The following is a 25,858-nucleotide window of genomic DNA, read 5'->3' as shown; positions in this document are numbered from 1 at the left end:
GGAACTCGCCATGCCCCTCACGGAATACCTTGGGGTGTCTTCTTTCCAAAATGGGGTCACTTGTGGGGTAGTTATACTGCCCTGGTATTCTAGGGGCCCAAATGTGTGGTAAGGAGTTTGAAATCAAATTCAGGAAAAAATGAGGAGTGAAATCCGAAAGGTGCTCTTTGGAATATGGGCCCCTTTGCCCACCTAGGCTGCAAAAAAGTGTCACACATCTGGTATCCCCGTACTCAGGAGAAGTTGAGGAATGTGTTTTGGGGTGTCTTTTTACATATACCCATGCTGGGTGAGATAAATATCTTGGTCAAATGACAACTTTGTATAAAAAAATGGGAAAAGTTGTCTTTTGCCAAGATATTTCTCTCACCCAGCATGGGTATATATAAAATGACACCCCAAAACACATTCCCCACCTTCTCCTGAGTACGGAGATACCAGATGTGTGACACTTTTTTGCAGCCTAGGTGGGCAAAGGGGCCCATATTCCAAAGAGCACCTTTCGGATTTCACAGGTCATTTTTTACAGAATTTGATTTCAAACTCCTTACCACACATTTGGGCCCCTAGAATGCCAGGGCAGTATAACTACCCCACAAGTGACCCCATTTTGGAAAGAAGAGACCCCAAGGTATTCGCTGATGGGCATAGTGAGTTCATAGAAGTTTTTATTTTTTGTCACAAGTTAGTGGAATATGAGACTTTGTAAGGAAAAAAAAAAAAAAAAAAAAAAAAATCATCATTTTCCGCTAACTTGTGACAAAAAATAAAAAGTTCTATGAACTCACTATGCCCATCAGCGAATACCTTAGGGTGTGTACTTTCAGAAATGGGGTCATTTGTGGGGTGTTTGTACTGTCTGGGCATTGTAGAACCTCAGGAAACATGACAGGTGCTCAGAAAGTCAGAGCTGCTTCAAAAAGCGGAAATTCACATTTTTGTACCATAGTTTGTAAACGCTATAACTTTTACCCAAACCATTTTTTTTTTACCCAAACATTTTTTTTTTATCAAAGACATGTAGAACTATAAATTTAGAGCAAAATTTCTATATGGATGTCGTTTTTTTTGCAAAATTTTACAACTGAAAGTGAAAAATGTCATTTTTTTGCAAAAAAATCGTTAAATTTCGATTAATAACAAAAAAAGTAAAAATGTCAGCAGCAATGAAATACCACCAAATGAAAGCTCTATTAGTGAGAAGAAAAGGAGGTAAAATTCATTTGGGTGGTAAGTTGCATGACCGAGCAATAAACGGTGAAAGTAGTGTAGGTCAGAAGTGTAAAAAGTGGCCTGGTCTTTCAGGGTGTTTAAGCACTGGGGGCTGAGGTGGTTAATGTGGCAGCAGCCGGGCAGGAGTGGAGATGAGCGCTTCCATTGTGGAAGCGCTCATCTCCATATTCATCTGTATCGCCGTCCTCAGGACAGCGATACAGATGAATGGAGCAGGGGAGAGGCGTCTCCCTTGCCCATTCCTCTGATAGGCTACAGGCACTAGGCCTGTAGCCTATCAGAGGCCGGCGCAGGCGGAGCGATGACGTCATCGCGCGCGCTGCCCGAGCCGTACAGCACGGCACACAGGCCGGAAGAGGCCTGCATCGCATTGCTGACAGCAGCATGGAGGTAAGTATATGAGTTTATTGTTTTTATTATTAAATTTTATACTATACTGTGGCAAGAAGGGGGGTGGGGGCCCTATATACTGGCACAATATAGGGGGGGGGGGGGGGGTTGGCACTATGGAGAAGAGGGGAAGCACTATGGGACCCTATATACTGGCACAATATGGGGGGGGCACTATGCAGAAGAGGGGAAGCACTATGGGGCCCTATATACTGGCACAATATGGGGGGGGGGGTCGGCACTATGGAGAAGAGGGGAAGCACTATGGGGCCATATATACTGGCACAATATGGGGGGACCTATATACTGGCACAACATGGGGGGGCACTATGGAGAAGAGGGGAAGCACTATGGGGCCCTATATACTGGCACAACATGGGGGGGCACTATGGAGAAGATGGGAAGCACTATGGGGCCCTATATACTGGCACAATATGGGGGGGCACTATGGGGCCCTATATACTGGCACAATATGGGGGGGACACTATCCAGAAGAGGGGAAGCACTATGGGGTCCTATATACTGGCACAATATGGGGGGGTCGGCACTATGGAGAAGAGGGGAAGCACTATGGGGCCATATATACTGGCACAATATGGGGGGCCTATATACTGGCACAATACTGGGGCACTATGGAGAAGAGGGGAAGCACTATGGGGGCCCTATATACTGGCACATTATGGGGGGGCACTATGGAGAAAAGGGGAAGGAGCACTATGGGAGCATCTACTGGGGGCCCTATATACTGGCACGCATTATAGGTGGGCACTATGGAGAAGTGGGGGACAAGAGCACTATGAGGGCATTATATAGGGGCATTTAATACTGGTACCCATTTTGATGCCACTATGGGGAAGGGAGGAAAGGAGCATTATGGGGGTATCTATGTGGGGCAGTCTATAGGGGCATTTTATAGTGCCACATTATGGAGGGCACTATGGAGACGGGGAAGGAGCACTATGGGGGCATCTTCTGGGGGGACTATATAGGAGTATTTTATACTGGCACAAATTATAAGGTCACTATGGGCACCTAAGCTCAACACAGTACGGGTCATTGGAACACATGAGGGCACTCTGGGGACATTGGCTCTACTGGGGGCACTAAGAGGAGGTATTTCTTTTTTTACTGCCACACAACGGGGCATTTTTTGTACTGGTGCACATTATAAGGGGAGGGGGGTTCTACTGTCACATTATAAAGAGAATTATTACTATCGGGGCATTATGGTGGGCTTTATTACAACTGGGGGACTATGGGAGCATTATTACTTGTGGGACACAATTACTGTTGGGGGCACTGTAGGAGCAATATTACTACTAAACGCACTCTGGCAAAGAAATAATTACTATTGTTGGGACTTTGGGAGCACCATTACTTTTGGGGCACCCTGGCACAGCATCAGCTTAGCACAGTTCTTTTTGAGGTATAGTTTTGGGGAGCACAGCTTCTCAGTATTGGGGGTGCATGATGGGATGTTAATTGGAGGATGATGGAAAAGTAGGATACTAAGATGTCTGTCAAACTCTGCAGAGACGTGAGATGGCTGAAAGAAATTATCACGGTGGTCTGGTCTGAATGGAGAAGATGAAGAAAGAGAACATCTACATCAGAGGAGACGTCACTGGATATAAGAGGTATGGGGCGCTGTATTAGGCTACTTTCACATCTGCGTTAGTGATCCTGGCAGGCTGTTTCAGCTGAGAATTCACTGGATCCGGCACTGCTGGATGCAGACAGAATGCCCGCCAGCCCTATTAACTATAATCAGAGATCCGGCCACAATCTGGGAACAATGCAGAGAATCAGCGGGACATGAACCACTGCATGCTGTGCTTCATGTCCAGTCGATTCCTTGCATTTTCTGCCGGATTAGGTGGCCGGATCGTACTAACTCCCCTAATGTCACCTGGGGACCCCCAAAGAAGCTTGTGTGTTGGCTGAAGCCTTCCCATCTTACTGGTGGCTGGCCCTGCCTCTCAATTGTGCTTCCGGTTTTGGCTCCGCCCCTAGACTGCAAGGGGGTGGGGCCTGTTGGGGGTCATGTGATTGGGCTGCTCAGTCAAAAATGCCCGGGCCTATTTTTTGTCCCAGTCCGGCCCTGGTAGCGCACCCTTTTTCTGCCCAGGAAGAGGCTACTGCCCTGATGGAATGGGCTGAAAAATCTGAAGGGACCTGACAATCTGATAGTGAATATGCCAGACCTATCGCTCTCTTGATCCATTTGGCTAAGGTACGGCTTGTAACTTTTGAGCCCCTGTTCTGACCCTGAAACTGAACAAAGAGCTGCAGGGTTTTTCTAAAGCCCTTCGTAGACTCTAAATATGCACAGACACACCTTCTAACAGCTAAAGCATGAAAGGATCTTTCTCCTTCATTCTTTGGGTCCTGACAAAAGGAAGGGAGAACTATTTCCTGAGACTTATGGAATACCGACACTACTTTGGGCAGGAATGCAGGATCCGGTTTGAAAACAATTCTATCCTCCAGAATCTGAGAATATGGTGGGGAAGAGGACAAAGCGGATATCTCTCCTACTCGTCTGGCAGATGTAATGGCCACTAAAAATACGGTTTTATAGGACAGCATCTTTAAGGGGATGTCCCCCAGAGGCTCAAACGGAGCCTTGGTTAGATCAGAAAGAAGCAGGTTAAGGTCCCATGGGGCTGACTTAGATTTAACTATAGGACATAGTCTAGAGGATCCTTTAATGAACCTTTGAGTAGCCAAGCGAAAGTCAAACAGGACACTCAGTACCGAGACCTGTACCTTGAGAGTGCTGGGTTTAAGCTTTTTGTTAAGGCCTTCCTGTAAAAAGTTTAAAATTAACAGGATGTTGGGTGAGCTCAAGTCTAAGGCTGGACCTGCAAACCAAAGGAAGGTTTTCCATACCCTCAGATAGATTTCGGAGGTGACTTTTTTCCTACTAGCTAGGAGAGTCCCAATGACTTGTTCTGATAGGCCTCTAGACCTGAAGAATGACCTCTCAAAATCCAAGCTGTCAGGTGGAGGTTCTTGACTTCCGGATGATGTAGAGGGCCCTGATATAATAGGTCCTGTCTTTCTGGAAGCACCCAGGGATCGACTATTGATAATCTCCTCAACCAAGCAAACCAGACTCTTCTTGGCCAGAATGGTGCTATTAGTATCACTGTTGCCTGTTCCCCCCTGATCTTCTGGATCATTCTGGGCAATAGGCTAATGGGAGGGAAAGCATAGACTAGGCCCTTCCCCCATGTCTGTGAGAGCTCATCTGTGCCTATCGACTGATCCTCCCTGCTGAGAGAAAATAACTTTTCGCACTTTTTGTTTTCCACCGAGGCGAATAGATCTATTGTAGGGGATCCCCATAGGGCCTGTATTTGGTGAAACACTTCCTGATTCAGACACCAATTCGCCTGACTGAATCTGTGTCTGCTGAGAAAGTCTGCCTGGTGATTCTCTGAGCCTTTCAAATGAACCGCTGAGAGAGAAAGAGCCTTCCCCTGTATTAACAAGAAAATCCTGGATGCCAGCTGCATTAGTTGATAGGATCTTGTTCCCCCTTGTTTGTTTATATAAGCTACCACCGAGGCGTTGTCTGATAGGATCCGGACATGTTTTTGAGACAAAAATGGGAGACTTTCCTTTAGTGCGCACAGGACTGCTTTTAACTCCCTGGCATTTTGGGACTGAGCACTCTGGTTTCTTGACCAAGGACCTTGGAAAAACCCCAAAACTGAATGGGCCCCCCATCCCCAAGGACTTGCATCGGTGGTTATTATTAAGGGGTCGTGTCTCACCCACTCTACCCCCTGACTGAGGTTCGAAGTTTTTAGCCACCAAGCTAGGGACAGGGTTACTGACCCCGGGACCACAATCTTGTGATCCAGGGATAGCGACCTCCCGTCCCATTTGGACAAAATGAGCCATTGAAGTATTCTGGACCTGAATTGGGCCCACCTCACAGCCGGAATACAAGCCGTCATCAGACCCAGAATAGACATAGCTTTCCTTAGGGAGACTTCCTTGGTTTTGCTGAAAGACCTAATCTTCTGCTGAATACCCTCCTTCTTGTCTGCCGGAAGATAAGATTTCTGTGTCTGAGAATCTAATAGGATGCCTAGAAAAACGCATTTGGATGTTGGAACCAGGGATGATTTGTCCCAATTTATTAACCAGCCCAGGCTCATCAGGATCCCCAGGACCTTCTGTATCTGAGATTTCAACAGCTCTGGGGACTGCCCTACCAAGAGAAGGTCGTCCAGGTATGAGATTATAATGATGTCTGACCTTCTTACTTCTGCCATTACCTCCGCCATCAGCTTTGTGAAGAGCCTCGGCGCCTGTGATACCCCAAAAGGAAGTGCTCTGAACTGCAAATGGATGATTGATTCTCCCATCTTCACTGCTACCCTCAGGTATCTTTGGGACAAAGGATGAATGGGCACGTGATAGTAGGCATCTTTTATGTCTATTGAGGCCATCACGCAGTTGGGGAACAGATGGAGGACCGTGGAGGAGATGGATTCCATCCTGAATTTCTGGTAGGACAGATACTGGTTGAGACCCTTCAGATTTATTATCAGCCTGAACGTGCGGTTGGGCTTGGGGACCAGAAATAGGGTTGAATAAAAACCCTCTCCTTGTTCGTCCTTTGGGACTGGAACAAGGACTGCCTTTTCCAGGAGGTTGTTTATTTCCTCCGAAAGTGCCACCTGTTTTGGAGAATTTTGGTTTAATGAAGTAATTTTGAATGTCCTGGGTGGTAGTCTCTTGAAGTCTAGGCGATAGCCTACCTTTACAATATCCTTTACCCAGGCGCTTGCGGTAATATTTCGCCAGGCCGGAAAAAATAAAGAAAGACGACCGCCTACTTGGAGTCTGGCGTCATTGTTGAGTGGAACTTGATGTTTGAGGTCTGGATTAAGTAACATAGTACATAAGGCCGAAAAAAGACATTTGTCCATCCAGTTCGGCCTGTCATCCTACAAGTTGATCCAGAGGAAGGCAAAAAAAACCCTGTGAGGTAGAAGCCAATTTTCCTCACTTTAGGGGAATAAAAAATTCCTTCCCGACTCCAATCAGGCAATCAGAATAACTCCCTGGATCAACGACCCCTCTCTAGTAGCTATAGCCTGTAATATTATTACACTCCAGAAATACATCCAGGCCCCTCTTGAATTCCTTTATTGTACTCACCATCACCACCTCCTCAGGCAGAGAGTTCCATAGTCTCACTGCTCTTACCGTAAAGAACCCTTTTCTATGTTTGTGTACAAACCTTCTTTCCTCCAAACGCAGAGGATGTCCCCTCGTCACAGTCACAGTCCTGGGGATAAATAGATGATGGGATAGATCTCTGTACTGCCCCCTGATATATTTATACATAGTAATTAGATCTCCCCTCAGTCGTCTTTTTTCTAACGTGAATAACCCTAATTTTGATAATCTTTCAGGGTACTGTAGTTGCCCCATTCCAGTTATTACTTTAGTTGCCCTCCTCTGGACCCTCTCCAGCTCTGCTATGTCTGCCTTGTTTACAGGAGCCCAGAACTGTACACAGTACTCCATGTGTGGTCTGACCAGTGATTTGTAAAGTAGTAGGAATATGTTCTCATCACGGGCATCTATGCCCCTTTTGATGCAACCCATTATCTTATTGGCCTTGGCAGCCGCTGCCTGACACTGTTTTTTGCAGCTTAGTTTGCTGTTTATTAAAATTCCTAGATCCTTTTCCATGTCAGTGTTACCGAGTGTTTTACCATTTAGTATGTACGGGTGACTTGCATTATTCCTTCCCATGTGCATAACTTTACATTTCTCAGTGTTAAACCTCATCTGCCACTTATCTGCCCAAGCCTCCAATCTATCCAGATCCCTCTGTAGTAGTATACTGTCCTCTTCAGTGTTAATTACTTTACACAGTTTAGTGTCATCTGCGAAAATTGATATTTTACTATGCAAGCCTTCTACAAGATCATTAATAAATATATTGAAGAGAATAGGGCCCAATACTGACCCCTGAGGTACTCCACTAGTGACAGTGACCCAATCTGAGTATGTACCGTTAATAACCACCCTCTGTTTTCTATCATTGAGCCAGTTACTTACCCACTTACAGACGTTTTCTCCGAGTCCGAGCATTCTCATTTTATATACTAACCTTTTATGAGGTACAGTGTCAAATGCTTTGGAGAAGTCCAGATACACGACATCCATTGATTTGCCGCTGTCAAGTCTAGTACTTACCTCCTCATAGAAACTGATTAAATTAGTTTGACATGACCGATCCCTCACGAAGCCATGCTGATATGGCGTTATTTGCTTATTTCCCATAAGATGCTCTAACATAGCATCTCTCAGAAAACCTTCAAACAGTTTACCCACAACAGATGTTAAACTTACCGGCCTATAGTTTCCAGGCTCTGTTTTTGGACCCTTTTTGAATATTGGCACCACATTTGCCATGCGCCAATCCTGTGGGACATTCCCTGTCAGTATAGAGTCCGCAAATATCAGAAATAAGGGTCTGGCTATGACATTACTTAATTCCCTTAGGATACGGGGGTGTATGCCATCCGGTCCTGGCGATTTGTCTATTTTGATTTTTTTAAGTCGCTGTTGTACTTCTTCCTGGGTCAGACAGGACACTTTTAATGGCGAATTTATTTCAGCATTCAGCATTTCATCTGACAGTTTATTCAAACAACACACTTTTTGATTTATCAGATCTCCACTCCCTCCTTTTTTTTTGATCCCCAAAACCTTTCCTTCTTTCATTACTCCGAAACGGCTTCCCCTGTTTAGGAAAGGACGGTGCTGGAAATCCTTTTTTCTTATCAGATGCCTAATCTAAAATATAATCTAAGGCTGACCCAAACAGAAAATCTCCTTGGCAAGGGAGGGCACAAAGCTTAGATTTTGAAGCTACATCGCCCTTCCACCCCTTCAACCATAACGACCTTCTGGCTGAATTGGACAGTGCAGCCGAGCTAGCGGAAAGCCTCAATGCGTCAGCGGAGGCATCAGAGATAAAGTCCACCGCACTGGATATAGTTGTATAGCCTCCAGCAGCTGATCCCTATGAGTCTTGTTCTCTATATGAGACTCTAATTCCTCCAACCAGAGCTTTAATGACCTTGCCACCGAGGTAGTCGCTATATTTGGTTTAAAGGCAGAAGTAGAAGCTTCCCAATTCTTCCTTAAGTATGCATCAGCCCTTTTGTCCATGGGATCTTTAAGGGACCCTAAATCCTCAATCGGGAGAGCTGACTTCTTATTTATCTTCGTCCTTGATACAGTCCTGAATGGGGAACACCCTAGACTTTTTAGGCTTTAGGCTCTCAAACATTAGCTCTGGTCTAGACCTGGACTCCTTTTCTTCCTCAAGCTCCATCGTGGATCTAACCGCCTTCAATAATAGATCCGTATCTTCCGCTCTAAATAACGGCTTCCCTGTCAAATCCTCAGAGGAGGAATCTGAGTCTGCAATAGCGCCCTCCTCAGACCCAGAGTCCATGGTATCCTCCACTATCGCCTGGGCCCTCTTATGTCTGGATGAGCTAGGCAGGGATTTTTTAAGCTCCTCCACAGAAGAACGGACTTCATTTTTTACTAAATCTTGGATACTTTGCAACTAACCAGGCATTATCCAGACATGGTTGACAACATGTTTTGGGGTAAGACGGATCCAACTTCCGCTTGCAAATTCCACACTCCTTAGCTCTCGTTTTGTGGGAAGCTTTAGGGTTAACCCCTCTTACCCCCAGGAGTACCATGCTGACATACTTCCCCTTCTTCTTGCATGATAATGCTGCTTCAAGGGGGGCCAATAGAGGGCTGTAGGTGCCGCCTGGCATCCGGTCAGTATCTGCCTGCTGCTGCTCCCTCCACGCTGGCTGGCCGGCGTTCCCTTTTTCAAATGGGCCGCGCAGCGCCCGCCATGTTAAGGTCCTCCCCCTTCCAGCCGGTGGAACGCACGAGTCACTTCCGGTGTGACGCGCACGCCCAGCTCAGCCAGCCTCAATGAGAGGAGAAGACGTACCTCCCCCCTCACGCCGCAACTTCGCCGGCAGGCAGGGTCACAAGGCAGCTACAGGCATCTCCCCATGGCTACCGAAGAAGGGAAAAAAACAGCAGACACCGGGCTTCTCAGCGGCTCCTAGTGGAGACTTACGCCGACAGGTACCTCCACTAGGTTTCTCTTTAACCCTAGAGGTCCTGCAGCCGAAAAATAGACCTGGAAAGAAATCCTCCTGTCCCTGGACAGGAAACAGGAAAGAACTGAGCAGTGGAAGGCAAGGGACCAATTTAAAGATCTTGAAAGTTCCTGTTTCCTGTCCGGAAGGGGGAGGATCTCTCACAGGTACAGCACCTGTGAGAGATCCTCCCCCTTCCGGACAGGAAACAGGAACTTTCATGGGGCGTAATGGAAAAATAAAATTTCCTACACATGTTTGGTATCGCCGCGTCCATAACGACCTGATCTATAAAACGGTCATGTTACTTTACCCGAACGGTGAACGCCATAAAAATAAAAAATAAAAAACTATGATGAAATTGAAATTTTGCCCACCTTACTTCCCAAAAAAGGTAATAAAAGTGATCAAAAAAGTCGCATGTACGCCAAAATTGTAACAATCAAACAGTCATCTCATCCCGCAAAAATCTTGGTATCTACCCAAGATAATCGCCCAAAAACTGAAAAAACTATGGCTTAGACTATGGAAACACTAAAACATGATTTTTTTTTGTTTCAAAAATGAAATCATTGTGTAAAACTTACATAAATAAAAAAAGTATACATATTAGGTATCGACCGGCTCTATAAAAATATCACATGAGCTAACCCCTCAGATGACTACCGTAAAAAAATAAAAATAAAAACGGTGTAAAAAAAGCCATTTTTTGTCATCTTATGTCACAAAAAGTGTAATAGCAAGCGATCAAAAAGTCATATGCACCCCTGAATAGTGCCAAACAGTCATCTCATCCCGCAAAAAATTAGACCCTACTTAAGATAATCGGCCAAAAACTGAAAAAACTATGGCTCTTAGACTATGGAGACCCTAAAACTTTTTTTGGTTTTAAAAATGAAATCATTGTATACATATTAGGTATCGCCGCGTCCGTGACAACCTGCTCTATAAAATTACCACATGATCTAACCTGTCAGATGAATGTTGTAAATAAAAAATTAAAAAACGGTGCCAAAAAAGCTATTTCTTATTACCTTGCCGCACAAAAAGTGTAATATAGAGCAACCAAAAATCATATGTACTCTAAACTAGTACCAACAAAACTGCCACCCTATCCCGTAATTTCTAAAATGGGGTCACTTTTTTGGAGTTTCTACTCTAGGGGTGCATCAGGGGGGCTTCAAATGGCACATGGTGTCAAAAAAAACAGTCCAGCAAAATCTGCCTTCCAAAAACCGTATGGCATTCCTTTCCTTCTGCGCCCTGCCGTGTGCCAGTACAGCAGTTTACGACCACATATGGGGTGTTTCTGTAAACGGCAGAGTCAGGGCAATAAAGATACACAGTCTTGTTTGGCTGTTAACCCTTGCTTTGTTAGTGGAAAAAAATGGGTTAAAATGGAAAATTAGGCAAACAAATGAAATTCTAAAATTTCATCCCCATTTGCCAATAACTCTTGTGCAACACCTAAAAGGTTAACGAAGTTTGTAAAATCTGTTTTGAATACCTTAAGGGGTGTAGTTTATAGAATGGGGTCATTTTTGGGTGGTTTCTATTATGTAAGGCCTCTTTCACACTTGCGTTGTCCGGATCCGTCGTGCACTCCATTTGCGGAAGGTGCCCGCCGGATCCGTAACAACGCAAGTGAACTGAAAGCATTTGAAGACGGATCCGTCTTCAAAATGCGTTCAGTGTTACTATGGCACCCAGGACGCTATTAAAGTCCTGGCTGCCATAGTAGTAGTGGGGAGCGGGGGAGCAGTATACTTACCGTCCGTGCGGCTCCCGGGGCGCTCCAGAATGACGTCAGAGCGCCCCATGCGCATGGATGACGTGATCTATGTGAGCACGTCATCCATGCGCGTGGGGCGCCATAACGTCACTCTGAAGCGCCCCGGGAGCCGCACGGACGGTAAGTATACTGCTCCCCCGCTCCCCACTACACTTTACCATGGCAAACAGGACTTTAGCGTCCTGGAAGCCATGGTAACCATTCAGAAAAGCCGAAACGACGTTTAGCTTAACCCCTTAAGGACCGGGCTCATTTTCACCTTAAGGACCAGGCCATTTTTTGCAAATCTGACCAGTGTCACTTTAAGTGCTCATAACTTTAAAACACTTTGACTTACCCAGGCCGCTCTGAGATTGTTTTTTCGTCACATATTGTACTTCATGACACTGCTAAAATTGGGTCAAAAAAGTTAATTTTTTTGCATAAAAAAATACAATTCTTACCGTAAATTTTGAAAAATTAGCAAATTTCAAATTTTCAGTTTCTCTACCTCTGTAATACATAGTAATACCCCCAAAAATTGTGATGACTTTACATTCCCCATATGTCTACTTCATGCTTGAATTGTTTTGGGAATGATATTTTATTTTTTGGGGATGTTACAAGGCTTAGAAGTTTAGAAGCAAATTTTGAAATTTTCAGAAATCTTCAAAATCCCACTTTTTATGGACCAGTTCAGGTTTGAAGTCATATTGTGAGGCTTAGATAATAGAAACCTCCCAAAAATGACCCCATTCTAGAAACTACACCCCTCAAGGTATTCAAAACTGTTTTTTCAAACTTTGTTAACCCTTTAGGTGTTCCACAAGAGTTAATGGCAGATGGAGAAACAATTTTGAAATTTATATTTTTTGGAAAATTTTCCAATATAATCAATTTTTTCCAGGAGTAAAACAAGGGTTAACTGCCAAACAACACTCAAAATGGGTTGCCCTGATTCTGTAGTTTGCAAAAACACCCCATATGTGGTCGTAAACTACTGTTTGGCCGAACGGTAGCACATAGAAGGAGGGGAACACCATATGGGTTTTGGAAGGCAGATTTGGCAGGACTGGTTTTGTTTATACCATGTCCCATTTGAAGCCCCCTGTTGCACCCCTAGAATAGAAATTTCAAAAAAGTGACTCCATCTAAGAAAGTACACCCCTCAAGGTATTCAAAACTGGGTTTACAAACTTTGTTAACCCTTTAGGTGTTCCACAAGAGTTAATGGCAGATGGAGAAACAATTTTGAAATTTCTATTTTTTGGAAAATTTTCCAATATAATCAATTTTTTCCAGGAGTAAAACAAGGGTTAACTGCCAAACAACACTCAAAATGGGTTGCCCTGATTCTGTAGTTTGCAAAAACACCCCATATGTGGTCGTAAACTACTGTTTGGCCGAACGGTAGCACATAGAAGGAGGGGAACACCATATGGGTTTTGGAAGGCAGATTTGGCAGGACTGGTTTTGTTTATACCATGTCCCATTTGAAGCCCCCTGTTGCACCCCTAGAATAGAAATTTCAAAAAAGTGACTCCATCTAAGAAAGTACACCCCTCAAGGTATTCAAAACTGGGTTTACAAACTTTGTTAACCCTTTAGGTGTTCCACAAGAGTTAATGGCAGATGGAGAAACAATTTTGAAATTTATATTTTTTGGAAAATTTTCCAATATAATCAATTTTTTCCAGGAGTAAAACAAGGGTTAACTGCCAAACAACACTCAAAATGGGTTGCCCTGATTCTGTAGTTTGCAAAAACACCCCATATGTGGTCGTAAACTACTGTTTGGCCGAACGGTAGCACATAGAAGGAGGGGAACACCATATGGGTTTTGGAAGGCAGATTTGGTAGGACTGGTTTTGTTTATACCATGTCCCATTTGAAGCCCCCTGTTGCACCCCTAGAATAGAAATTTCAAAAAAGTGACTCCATCTAAGAAAGTACACCCCTCAAGGTATTCAAAACTGGGTTTACAAACTTTGTTAACCCTTTAGGTGTTCCACAAGAGTTAATGGCAGATGGAGAAACAATTTTGAAATTTATATTTTTTGGAAAATTTTCCAATATAATCAATTTTTTCCAGGAGTAAAACAAGGGTTAACTGCCAAACAACACTCAAAATGGGTTGCCCTGATTCTGTAGTTTGCAAAAACACCCCATATGTGGTCGTAAACTACTGTTTGGCCGAACGGTAGCACATAGAAGGAGGGGAACACCATATGGGTTTTGGAAGGCAGATTTGGCAGGACTGGTTTTGTTTATACCATGTCCCATTTGAAGCCCCCTGTTGCACCCCTAGAATAGAAATTTCAAAAAAGTGACTCCATCTAAGAAAGTACACCCCTCAAGGTATTCAAAACTGGGTTTACAAACTTTGTTAACCCTTTAGGTGTTCCACAAGAGTTAATGGCAGATGGAGAAACAATTTTGAAATTTATATTTTTTGGAAAATTTTCCAATATAATCAATTTTTTCCAGGAGTAAAACAAGGGTTAACTGCCAAACAACACTCAAAATGGGTTGCCCTGATTCTGTAGTTTGCAAAAACACCCCATATGTGGTCGTAAACTACTGTTTGGCCGAACGGTAGCACATAGAAGGAGGGGAACACCATATGGGTTTTGGAAGGCAGATTTGGTAGGACTGGTTTTGTTTATACCATGTCCCATTTGAAGCCCCCTGTTGCACCCCTAGAATAGAAATTTCAAAAAAGTGACTCCATCTAAGAAAGTACACCCCTCAAGGTATTCAAAACTGGGTTTACAAACTTTGTTAACCCTTTAGGTGTTCCACAAGAGTTAATGGCAGATGGAGAAACAATTTAGAAATTTATATTTTTTGGAAAATTTTCCAATATAATCAATTTTTTCCAGGAGTAAAACAAGGGTTAACTGCCAAACAACACTCAAAATGGGTTGCCCTGATTCTGTAGTTTTCATAAACACCCCATATGTGGTTGTAAACTACTGTTTGGCCGAACGGTAGCACATAGAAGGAGGGGAACACCATATGGGTTTTGGAAGGCAGATTTGGTAGGACTGGTTTTGTTTATACCATGTCCCATTTGAAGCCCCCTGTTGCACCCCTAGAATAGAAATTTCAAAAAAGTGACTCCATCTAAGAAAGTACACCCCTCAAGGTATTCAAAACTGGGTTTACAAACTTTGTTAACCCTTTAGGTGTTCCACAAGAGTTAATGGCAGATGGAGAAACAATTTTGAAATTTATATTTTTTGGAAAATTTTCCAATATAATCAATTTTTTCAAGGAGTAAAACAAGGGTTAACTGCCAAACAACACTCAAAATGGGTTGCCCTGATTCTGTAGTTTGCAAAAACACCCCATATGTGGTCGTAAACTACTATTTGGCTAAACGGCAGGACATAGAAGAAGGGGAACGTCATTTTTGGAAGGCAGATTTTGCTGGACTGGTTTATTGACACCATGTACCCTTTCAAGCCCCCTGATGCACCCCTAGAGTAGAAACTCCATAAAAGTGACCCCATCTAGGAAACTACGGGATAAGGTGGTTGTTGTTTTGGGACTATTTTTGGGGTAAAATTGATTTTTGGTTGCTCTATATTACTCTTTTTTGAGGCAATGTAACAAAAAAATGTAATTCTAAAATTGTTTCTACATTCACTATTTGGTTTTGTGGAACACCTAAAGGGTTAACATAGTTTGTAAAGTAACTTTTGAATACCTTGAGGGGTGTAGTTTCTTAGATGGGGTCACTTTTTTGGAGTTTCTAGTCTAGGCTACATCAGGGGGGGCTTCTAATGGGACATGGTGTCAAAAAAAAAACTGTCCATCAAAATCTGCCTTCCAGAAACCATATGGAGTTCCCTTCGTTCTATGCCCTGCCGTGCGGCTATATAACCATTTACGACCACATATGGGGTGTTTCTGCAAACTACAGAATCGGGGCAATAAATATTTAGTTTTGTTTGGCTGTTAACCCTTGCTTTATTACCGGCAAAATGGATTCAAATTGAAATTTTGCCCAAAAATTGGTGTTTTGGCACAGTTTTTATTTTATATTTTTAACACCGTTCATCCGAGGCGTTTGGTCAAAAGTTATTTTTATAGCGACGACTTTTACGCACGCGACGATGCCCAATATGTATGGCTCTCAGACTTTGGAGACACTAAGCAGGCATCCTAAAACTGCGGCCCTCCAGATATTGTAAAACTACAATTCCCACCATGCCCTGCTGATGGCTGTAGGTTGTCTGGGCATGCTGGGAGTTATAGTTTTACAACATCTGGAGGGCCGCAGTTTGAGGATGCCTGCTCTAAAACTAATATTTTTTGGGGAAAGAAAAATTGTTTCCGTGTCTCCAAAGTCTGAGAGCCATAGTGTTTTATGTTCTCTAGTGGACTGTTGAGGATTATAAAAATTTAGTACTCCATGGAAGTGTGATACTCCCTGAAGCAATTGATAATGCAGAGGCCCGGATGATCGGGGCAAGTGTCACATTGAGTAGTGGTGTCCTTCCGTATCCCCCTCCTGCGACACACTCTGCACTTTTTTTGGGTTCGTCCCTTCTTTCCAGTATGGGGGACCACACCTGGAAAGTGTTGGCCAGGGACGATCCGGGCGCCTCCAATTCCCGAGGTACTCCGGCCTGCTCTTTCCCGGTCCGAAAAGATCAGGTCTTTGAGGACTGCCTCATAGAACTGGAGGAATGTCCCTGTGCTGCCAGCGCTTCGGGATAGTACAAAAGAGTTGTACATGGCAACCTGTACCAAGTAGACCGCAACTTTTTTGTACCATGCCCGGGTTTTGCGCATGGCGTTATATGGCGTGAGGACTTGATCAGAGAGATCAACTCCTCCCATATACCGATTGTAGTCGACGATACAATCGGGCTTGAGGACCGTTGCCGCGGTACCTCGCACAGGGACAGGGGTGGTGCCGTTACCGTGGATTGTGGACAGCATAAGGACATCCCTCTTGTCCTTATACCTGACCAGCAACAGGTTTCCACTGGTAAGGGCACGGGTCTCACCCCTGGGGATAGGTACCTGGAGGGGGTAGGCAGGGAGGCCGCGTTGATTTTTCCGCACGGTCCCACAAGCGAACGTGGATCTGGCGGCAAGGGACCTGAACAAGGGAATGCTGGTATAAAAGTTATCCACGTACAAGTGGTAACCATTATCCAGCAGTGGGTACATAAGGTCCCACACGAGTTTCCCGCTAACACCCAGAGTGGGGGGACATTCTGGGGGTTGAATACGGGAATCTCGCCCCTCGTACACACGAAATTTGTAAGTGTACCCTGAGGCACTCTCACAAATTTTGTATAGCTTCACGCCATACCTCGCCCGCTTTGTGGGAATGTATTGGCGGAAACTGAGTCTCCCCTTGAACGCAACGAGAGACTCATCAACCGCGACCTCCCTTCCAGGTACGTAGGCCTCCATGAATTTGGCCCCAAAGTGATCGATGACCGGCCGTATCTTATACAGCCGGTCATAGGCAGGATCACCTCGGGGTGGACATGCTGCATTATCGGAATAATGCAGACATTTCCGGATGGCCTCAAACCGTGTACGTGTCATGACCATACTGTACAGTGGGGTCTGGTATAGGACGTCCCCACTCCAGTATTGCCTGACACTGGGTTTTTGGACTAGACCCATATGCAGCACGAGGCCCCAAAATGTCCTCATCTCGGCTGCACTGACCGGCGTCCAGCCACCGGGTCTAGCCAAAACTGAGCCTGGGTTTTGAGCGACGAACTGTTGGGCGTACAGATTCGTCTGCTCCACCATCAAATTCACCAGTGGGTTACTGAAAAAAAAACTAAAATAGTCTATTTCAGTAAACCCCACTGTGGGAATCTGGATTCCAGGATTGCCAGCAAAATCCGGAATCTCAGGCTCAAAGTCCACTGGGGGACACCAGCTAAGTTCATCGGCAGGGGGCTCCGGTGGACTTATTTGGTGGGCCGGGAAACCAGTACGAACCCCAGGGCGGCTCGTACTAGTGTGGGCCACAGGATCCCTAGCATGTGGGGCCCCTGGCTCCGCCTGGCGGCGTCTCCGCCGCCTTGGTGGCTCATCGTCATCCGATGATGATGAGGAGGATGCGGATGACAAAAGGAATGTGGGGTCATCCTCATCCTCACTGGGGCTCTCAGAGTCGGAGGCAATCTGGGCGTATGCCTCCTCGGCCGAGAACATCCGGCGGGCCATGGGTGTGTGTGCGTGTAGGTGTGCGTGTGTGGAAACCTTTATTCTATGTGCGTGTGTGTGGGGGCAACGGGTGTTCACGTACTAAAAAAGGCAAAAAAAAAAGGGCAAGTGTTAGGAAAAAAAAAAGTTAAAACTTGCTGATCAGTGGTACAACGCTGATCAGCGGTCGGTGGGGTGGTGGGGCGGGCGATGCGCTAACACTGGACGGACGCAAAAAAGTGCCGGCCAGTCAGCGCACGCAAAAAAAAAAAAAGTGGTGGTGAGGAAGGGGGGAGGCTGGTGTGGGGTGGGGGAGGGGGGCTGGTGGGGGGTGGGGGGGGACAAGTGGCAGGGGGGGGTCTGGGTTAGGGTTAGATGGATAGATGGAAGTTTGGAATAAAAGTTTTTTTTTTTTTTTTTTCCTAACTAACTTTTCCCTTCTTTCCCTGCCTAACGGTGCCTCTCCCTCACTGACCCTAACCTACCTGGGTGGCGATGGGTGCAGGAGGGTGATGGATGGCGATTAGGGGGACACAGGAGCTCGTTCTGGACGGTGCTGCACGGTCAGGGTGCTGGACAGGAAGAGGAGGGGAGAGAGGAGCGCAGGAAGTTTGAATCTCGCGCCTCTCTCCCCTGCACCAATCAGCACCCTGGACAGCGGCGTTCAGCACCAGGGCCAGCACCGCCTCTCCAAATCCTCGGACTGCGATAGGTGGTGTAAAATTACGCCACCGATCGCAGTCTTTTTCCGGTTCATCGGGTCACAGGACACCCGAATGGACCGGAAACGCAGAAAACCGCAGGTCTGAATTGACCTGCGGTTTTCTGCGATCGCCGATACGGGGGGGTCAAATGACCCCCCCCTGCGTTGTTACGGGATGCCGGCTGAATGATTTTAGCCGGCGTCCCGTTCCGATTAACCCCTGCGGCGCCGGAATTCCGAATTTAAGTCAGGACGTACCGGTACGCCCTTGGTCCTTAAGGACTCGGGAAATAGGGCGTACCGGTACGCCCTGCGTCCTTAAGGGGTTAAGGCCGGATCCGGATTAATGCCTTTCAATGGGCATTAATTCCGGATCCGGCCTTGCGGCAAGTGTTCAGGATTTTTGGCCGGAGCAAAAAGCGCAGCATGCTGCGGTATTTTCTCCGGCCAAAAAACGTTCCTTTCCGGATTTCTCTCCATTCAGAATGCATGGGGATAATCCTGATCAGGATTCTTCCGGCATAGAACTCTATGCCGGAACACAACAACGCAAGTGTGAAAGAGCCCTAAGCCTCGCAAAGTGACTTCAGAGCTGTAGTGGTCCCTAAAAATTGTGTTTTTGTAAATTTCTGAAAAATTTCAAGATTTGCTTCTAAACTTCTAAGCCTTGTAACAGCCCCAAAAAATAAAATAGCATTCCCAAAATGATTCAAACATGAAGTAGACATATGGGGAATGTACAGTCATCCCAATTTTTGGGGGTATTACTATGTATTACAGAAGTAGAGAAACTGAAACTTTGAAATTTGCTAATTTTTCCAAATTTTTGGTAAATTTGGTATTTTTTTTATGCAAAAAAAATTTTTTTTTTTTACTTCATTTTACCAGTGTCATGAAGTACAATATGTGACAAAAAAACAATCTCAGAATGGCCTGGATAAGTCAAAGCGTTTTAAAGTTATCACCACTTAAAGTGACACTGGTCAGATTTGCAATAAATGGCCTGGTCCTTAAGGTGAAATAAGGCTGTGTCCTTAAGGGGTTAAACACCTGAATTCAATGATTAAGATTGAGTCCAGACTCCCAGTACATTTGTCCCTATATTGTATTGAGGAAAGTTTATTAATCAAGATTCTGAAAATTACTGGTGCTCCATCACAAGCATTGTCTTAGATTTCCAGTGAAGAGAATCCCCAACAGTGAAATGTTGTTTAACAGAGCACCACAGCTGCTGTGCTTCTAAAATCAGACACTTATCATATGGATTCTGATGACAGTGTACATTACAACAATTACTTAATATTATTGAAATAAATCACGACAATTATGTCTATAAAACAAAACAACCTGTGCAATGTTTCTCTGCATAACACTAAAGCTAGGCTTTACTTACAAACTGAGGGTCATATGAAAGAAAAGCAATCTGCATGCGAAAATCCATGGTTTCATTTTCAAACAGTGATACAAAGGTTTTTTCATTTTCAGTGCTTCCACCTGTAAAAGACAGCAAAAGCACAAATAGTTTTCGAAGTTGCCTAACAGCCCACATTTCCATTTTGCAGGGAGCAAGCAGAGGCTTGCCCACACCTGTTAGCCTTCTTAGCAGGAGGAAAAAGATTGGTTAACCAAAATCTTGCCCCACAGGGTATGGCCAAACATGACAGGCCAAATGCAGATATTCCCCCCAAATTTTGTGTAGGATCTGGTTTATATCAGTCTCTACAAATCCAGAGACCCATAACATGGTCACCAATAAGAGCACAACTTTTTAAGGCTTGCCTGTTTTTGTGTAAATAAAGTTTAAAGGGCTTCTACCACCAGATTTGGTCCTATTTAGCTGACTGACACTAGAGATGTGCTAGTGTCAGCAGTCCATAACAGTGTTCTTACTTATCATCTGTCTGCTGCCGTTCACCTGAAAAACGTACTTTTATAGATATGCTAATGAGCCTCTAGGTGCTATGTGGGAATCATTAGCACCTAGAGGGCTCCGTCCACTCACCATCTCAGCCGCCCATCACGTCCCTCCAGCCCGCCCCGCTCCTGTTGATTGACGTGAAACTTCTCAGTATCTCTTACCAATTCCCGCGCCTGCGCCGTGCGCTTCTGTATTCTCCCGGCGCCGGCTTCCTCACTGCGCCTGCGCCAACAACGTTACAGTGAGGAAGCCGGCACCAGGAGCGCGGCATTCACTCACTGCGCCTGCGCCGAATACAGAAGCGCACGGCGCAGGCACGGGAATTGGTACGAGATACTGAGAAGTTTCACGTCAATCAACAGGAGCGGGGCGGGCTGGAGAGACGCGATGGGCGGCTGAGATGGTGAGTGGACGGAGCCCTCTAGGTGCTAATGATTCCCACATAGCACCTAGAGGCTCATTAGCATATCTATAAAAGTACGTTTTTAAGGTGAACGGCAGCAGACAGATGATAAGTAAGAACACTGTTATGGACTGCTGACACTAGCACATCTCTAGTGTCAGTCAGCTAAATAGGACCAAATCTGGTGGTAGAAGCCCTTTAATAGAAAACTTCATCAAGGAAAATAAAAAAAAAATAAGCAAATCGAACAAACACAGTAGGGGAAATTTATCATAGACCAGCATTTTATGCCGGACTATACCTCCACACGCTGCCGAAGGCTACGCCTCGTCATAAATTAGGCGCAGCTCTGGCATTTCGTGCACCTAGGCTGAAATATATGCCAGCCCCTAGTCGGCACAGATTATAATCTTCTTTTAAGACAGAAAACTTGGTGAAGAAATTTAGTGCACATAGGGAGGTGAACATTTAGTGCACATAGGCGCACTGGAGTCTAGGAGAAATTTACTAGTTTCCTATGGAGCCCTGCTACAGACAAGAGCTCCATAGGAAACACTATGCAGCAACCTCCTGTCATTCTCTAGGACAGGGGCTGCTGGATACAAGCTCCAGTTTCTCCGATTGCCACATGGGGGAGCCGGAGCATACCCAGAAGTGCATGCTTTCAGGTTCGCTCTCGCTCAGATGCTGAATGAAACAGACGCACCCATGGCTATTGCGCCCGCTCTGCTCAGGAGTGGGTGCCATCTTTAAAGACCCGGCCAGTGCCATACTAATACGGCATTGGTCGGGAAGGGATTAAAATTTTAATCATTCCCCTTTCCCAATTTTACATTAAAAATGTATAAACAATAAAATAAATAAACAGATCAGGTATCGCCATGTCCGAAAATGTCTGAACTAAATATTAACAAAAATTTCCTGTAACGGAAACAAAATTAAAAACATGATGATTTGTCCTATTTAGGGCTCTTTCACACTTGCGTTGTTGGGTTCCGGCATAGAGTTCCGTCGTCGGGGCTCTATGCTGGAAGAATCCTGATCAGGATTATCCTAATGCATTCTGAATGGAGAGAAATCCGTTCAGGATGTCTTCAGTTCCGGAACGGAACGTTTTTTGGCCGTAGAAAATACCGCAGCATGCTGCGCTTTTTGCTCCGGCCAAAAATCCGGAACACTTGCCGCAAGGCCGGATCCGGAATGAATGCCCATTAAAAGGCATTGATCCGGATCCGGCCTTAAGCTAAACGTTGTTTCGGCGCATTGCCGGATCCCACGTTTAGCTTTTTCTGAATGGTTACCATGGCTGCCAGGACGCTAAAGTCCTGGCAGCCATGGTAAAGTGTAGTGGGGAGCGGGGGAGCAGTATACTTACCGTCCGTGCGGCTCCCCGGGCGCTCCAGAGTGACGTCAGGGCGCCCCACGCTCATGGATGACGTGTCGCATGGATCACGTCATCCATGCGCATGGGGCGCTCTGACGTCATTCTGGAGCGCCCCGGGAGCCGCACGGACTGTAAGTATACTGCTCCCCCGCTCCCCACTACTACTATGGCAACCAGGACTATAATAGCGTCCTGGCTGCCATAGTAACACTGAACGCATTTTCAAGACGGATGCGTCTTCAAATGCTTTCAGTTCACTTGCGTTTTTCCGGATCCGACGTGTAATTCCGGCAAGTGGAGTACACGCCGGATCCGGACAACGCAAGTGTGAAAGAGGCCTTAGTCATCTTTGCCTGCCTCAAAAAACTGAATAACAATGATCAAAAAGTTGTATGTACCACAAAAATAGTACCAATAAAAACTACAGTTCGTCCTGCAAAAAAAGCTCTGTAGATGGAAATATTAAAAAGTTATGGCTGGCAGAAAATGGTGATGAAAGGAACATTTAGATATTTTTTCCAAGTTTTTTTTTTTTTTTAAATAAAAAAAATATACAAGTTTGGTATTGTCGTATTCACACTGAGCCGCAGAATAAGGACGTCAAGTCACTTTTAGGGCACAGTGAACGCCAGGAGGTCAAACACCTTGACGGAATTGTGTTTTGTTTTTTTTCAATTTAACCCCACAAATAATTTTTTTCCTCTTTTCCAAAAACTGATATGTTAAATTAAATGGTGCCCTTAAAAAATACAACTTATCCCGGAAAAAAATAAGCCCTCATATGGCTATATGAACGTAAAATTTAAAAAGCCATTGGAAACGTAGGGAGGAAAAAATGAAAATGCAAAACTAAAAAGGTATTTAAGTGGTTAAAGACCAGGTGATTTTTTTCCATCGCCACCTTCCAAGAGCTATAACATTTTTATTTTTCTGTCTATGTAGCCGTATGATGGCTTGTGTTTTGCGGAACAAGTAGTAGTTTTTAATCATGCCATTTAGGCATGATTAACTTTTATTAGCTCTTTCTGGGAGGTAAATGGGAAAAAACAGCAAATCTGCCACTGAGTTTTTACATTATAAATTTTGCAGCACAAATAACAGGATAACTTTACACTGAGTATGTTTACAGGGATACCAAATACATATAGTTTATTTTATTTTTTTACGTTTTACTACGTTTCTACAATAAAAGCCCTTTTTTTTCTAAAAGAAGAAAAACCCGTAACTTTTTAAATTTTTGCGTGAGGGCTTGATTTGTGCGGGATGACTTGTAGTTTTCAATGGTATCATTTTGGGGTACATAAAACTTTTTGCTGGCTTTTTATTAGTTTTTTTTGTAGTGAATAAGCAGAAAGCAGCAGTTCAGTTTTTTTGTTTTTTTTGCATTCACCATGCAGGATAAATTCCATTATAATTTCATAGTGCAGGTCATTACGGACATGGCAATACGAAATATGTGGATATTTGTATATTTTAAATTTTTCAAAGAAAAAAAAGGGTGTATTTTTTCGTACTTGGAATTATTTTAATACATTTTTAAAACCATTTCATAGTCTCACAAGGGCTCGATAGTAAGCGATCGCTTTAATCGCTTCTAAAATACATTGCATTATTCCTGTGGTCAGAGGTCGCACTACATTTTTTCCGGAAGAGTAAAAATACTCCTCTTACCATTTTTGAGAAGCATTTTTAGTCGGGGAAGAGAACAAAAGTTGCAGTAATTTATATATAATACGTAGAGCTACATAACCTTGCTATTTATGCAGGGAAACCATTACTAGTCTACCCTATAACTGTCTTCCATGCATAAATAGCAAATGTAGACAATTTTAAATTTATCTGCCATCATACACTAAACATAAGACCACTGCTGCCATAACAGTGCCGCCATACACAGGGCTTCCATAACAGTGCCGCCATACACAAGGCTTCCATAACAGTGCCGCCATACACAGGGCTTCCATAACAGTGCCGCCATACACAGGGCTTCCATAACAGTGCCGCCATACACAGGGCTTCCATAACAGTGCCGCCATACACAGGGCTTCCATAACAGTGCAGCCATAACAGAGCCATATACAGGGCTTCAATAACAACGTCATAAAAAAAAAAAAAAAGAGCCACACACGGGGCTTTCATAAAAACACAGACATAACAGAGCAATACACAGGGCTTCCATTACAGTGCCGGTGTTACAGGTGTTAATGCGATCTCTCCCTGTAGTGCAATGTATTATAATGTGCTATACTGACATTCACCACCAGCCTACTAAAAAAACACTGGAGGCAGGCTTGGGGCCTTCACTAGGCCCTGGCCTTCCAGTACTGACACGCCACAATCTCATTTGCAGGGTTCCCGATGGGAGACAGAGGGAGTCCATTCCCTCTGTAACCACTTACATGTGGGAGGTGCTATTGCATGCAGCAGGTAAGGGGTTAACAGGCCCGGAAAGGCACTTCTGCCGCTGTAACTCGCAAATTTCTAAATTACTTCATTTTAAGAATATGCCAGTATATTCATGGTCATGGCCACTAAGTTGCAGTTCACTGCCTGTTATCAGGCAAGATACATCCCTGGTAACAGACTCAGAAGACAGCTGAGAAGAAGCGGGGACGTATCAAAGCTAGTTGAGATTGTGAGTCTGATAAAAAGAACTGAGAAGCTCCTGTGTGCCTGTAAGGCCTCAGGCACACGACCGTTTTTTTTTGCGGTCCGCAAAAACGGGTTCCGTTTTTCCGTGATCCGTGACCGTTTTTTCATCAGTGGGTCTTCCTTGATTTTTGGAGGATCCACGGACATGAAAAAAAAAGTCGTTTTGGTGTCCACCTGGCCGTGCGGAGCCAAACGGATCCGTCCTGAATTACAATGCAAGTCAATGGGGACGGATCAGTTTGACGTTGACACAATATGGTGCAATTTCAAACGGATCCGTCCCCCATTGACTTTCAATGTAAAGTCAGGAGTTAATATATCATAGGATCGGAGTTTTCTCCAATCCGATGGTATATTTTAACTTGAAGCGTCCCCAGCACCATGGGAACGCCTCTATGTTAGAATATACCATCGGATTTGAGTTACATCGTGAAACTCAGATCCGACAGTATATTCTAACACAGAGGCGTTCCCATAGTGATGGGGACGCTTCTAGTTAGAATATACTACGAACTGTGTACATGACTGCCCCCTGCTGCCTGGCAGCACCCGATCTTTTACAGGGGGATGTGATCAGCACAATTAACCCTTCAGGTGCCGTACCTGAAGGGGTTAATTGTGCGTATCATAGCCCCCTGTAAGAGATCAGGGGCTGCCAGGCAGCAGACCCCCCTCCCCAGTTTGAATATCATTGGTGGCCAGTGTGCGCCCCCCCCCGACCCCCCCTCTATTGTAATATCATTGGTGGCCAGTGTGCGGCCTCCATCGGCCCCCCTCCCCCCCTCTATTGTAATATCATTGGTGGCCAGTGTGCGGCCTGCCCTCCCCCCCCCCCCCCCCCGCCCGATCATTGGTGGCAGCGGAGATTCCGATTTGAGTCCCAGTTTAATCGCTCTGGGGCTCCGATCGGTAACCATGGCAACCAGGACGCTACTGCAGGCCTGGTTGCCATGGTTACTTAGCAATATTACAATATTAGAAGCATCATACTTACCTCCTGCTGGCTGCTGCGCTGTCTGTGTCCGGCCGGGAGCT

The 25,858-nt window shown here is 44.9% G+C and overlaps 1 protein-coding gene across 1 annotated transcript in view; it reads right to left on the bottom strand.

Moving 5' to 3' along the window:
- LOC120995090 (glutathione S-transferase Mu 4-like) overlaps positions 1-25,858 on the bottom strand; it is a 100,537-nt gene that overhangs the window by 47,929 nt on the left and 26,750 nt on the right. Inside the window, exon 5 of the mRNA XM_040424083.1 lies at positions 19,860-19,960. Within this exon, the coding sequence (XP_040280017.1) occupies positions 19,860-19,960 (101 nt within the window). The remainder of the gene's footprint in view (positions 1-19,859; positions 19,961-25,858) is intronic.

Source organism: Bufo bufo, chromosome 3 (genome assembly GCF_905171765.1).
Source record: "Bufo bufo chromosome 3, aBufBuf1.1, whole genome shotgun sequence".
Lineage (NCBI taxonomy): Eukaryota > Metazoa > Chordata > Amphibia > Anura > Bufonidae > Bufo > Bufo bufo.
This window is presented reverse-complemented; position numbering and strand designations above follow the sequence as displayed.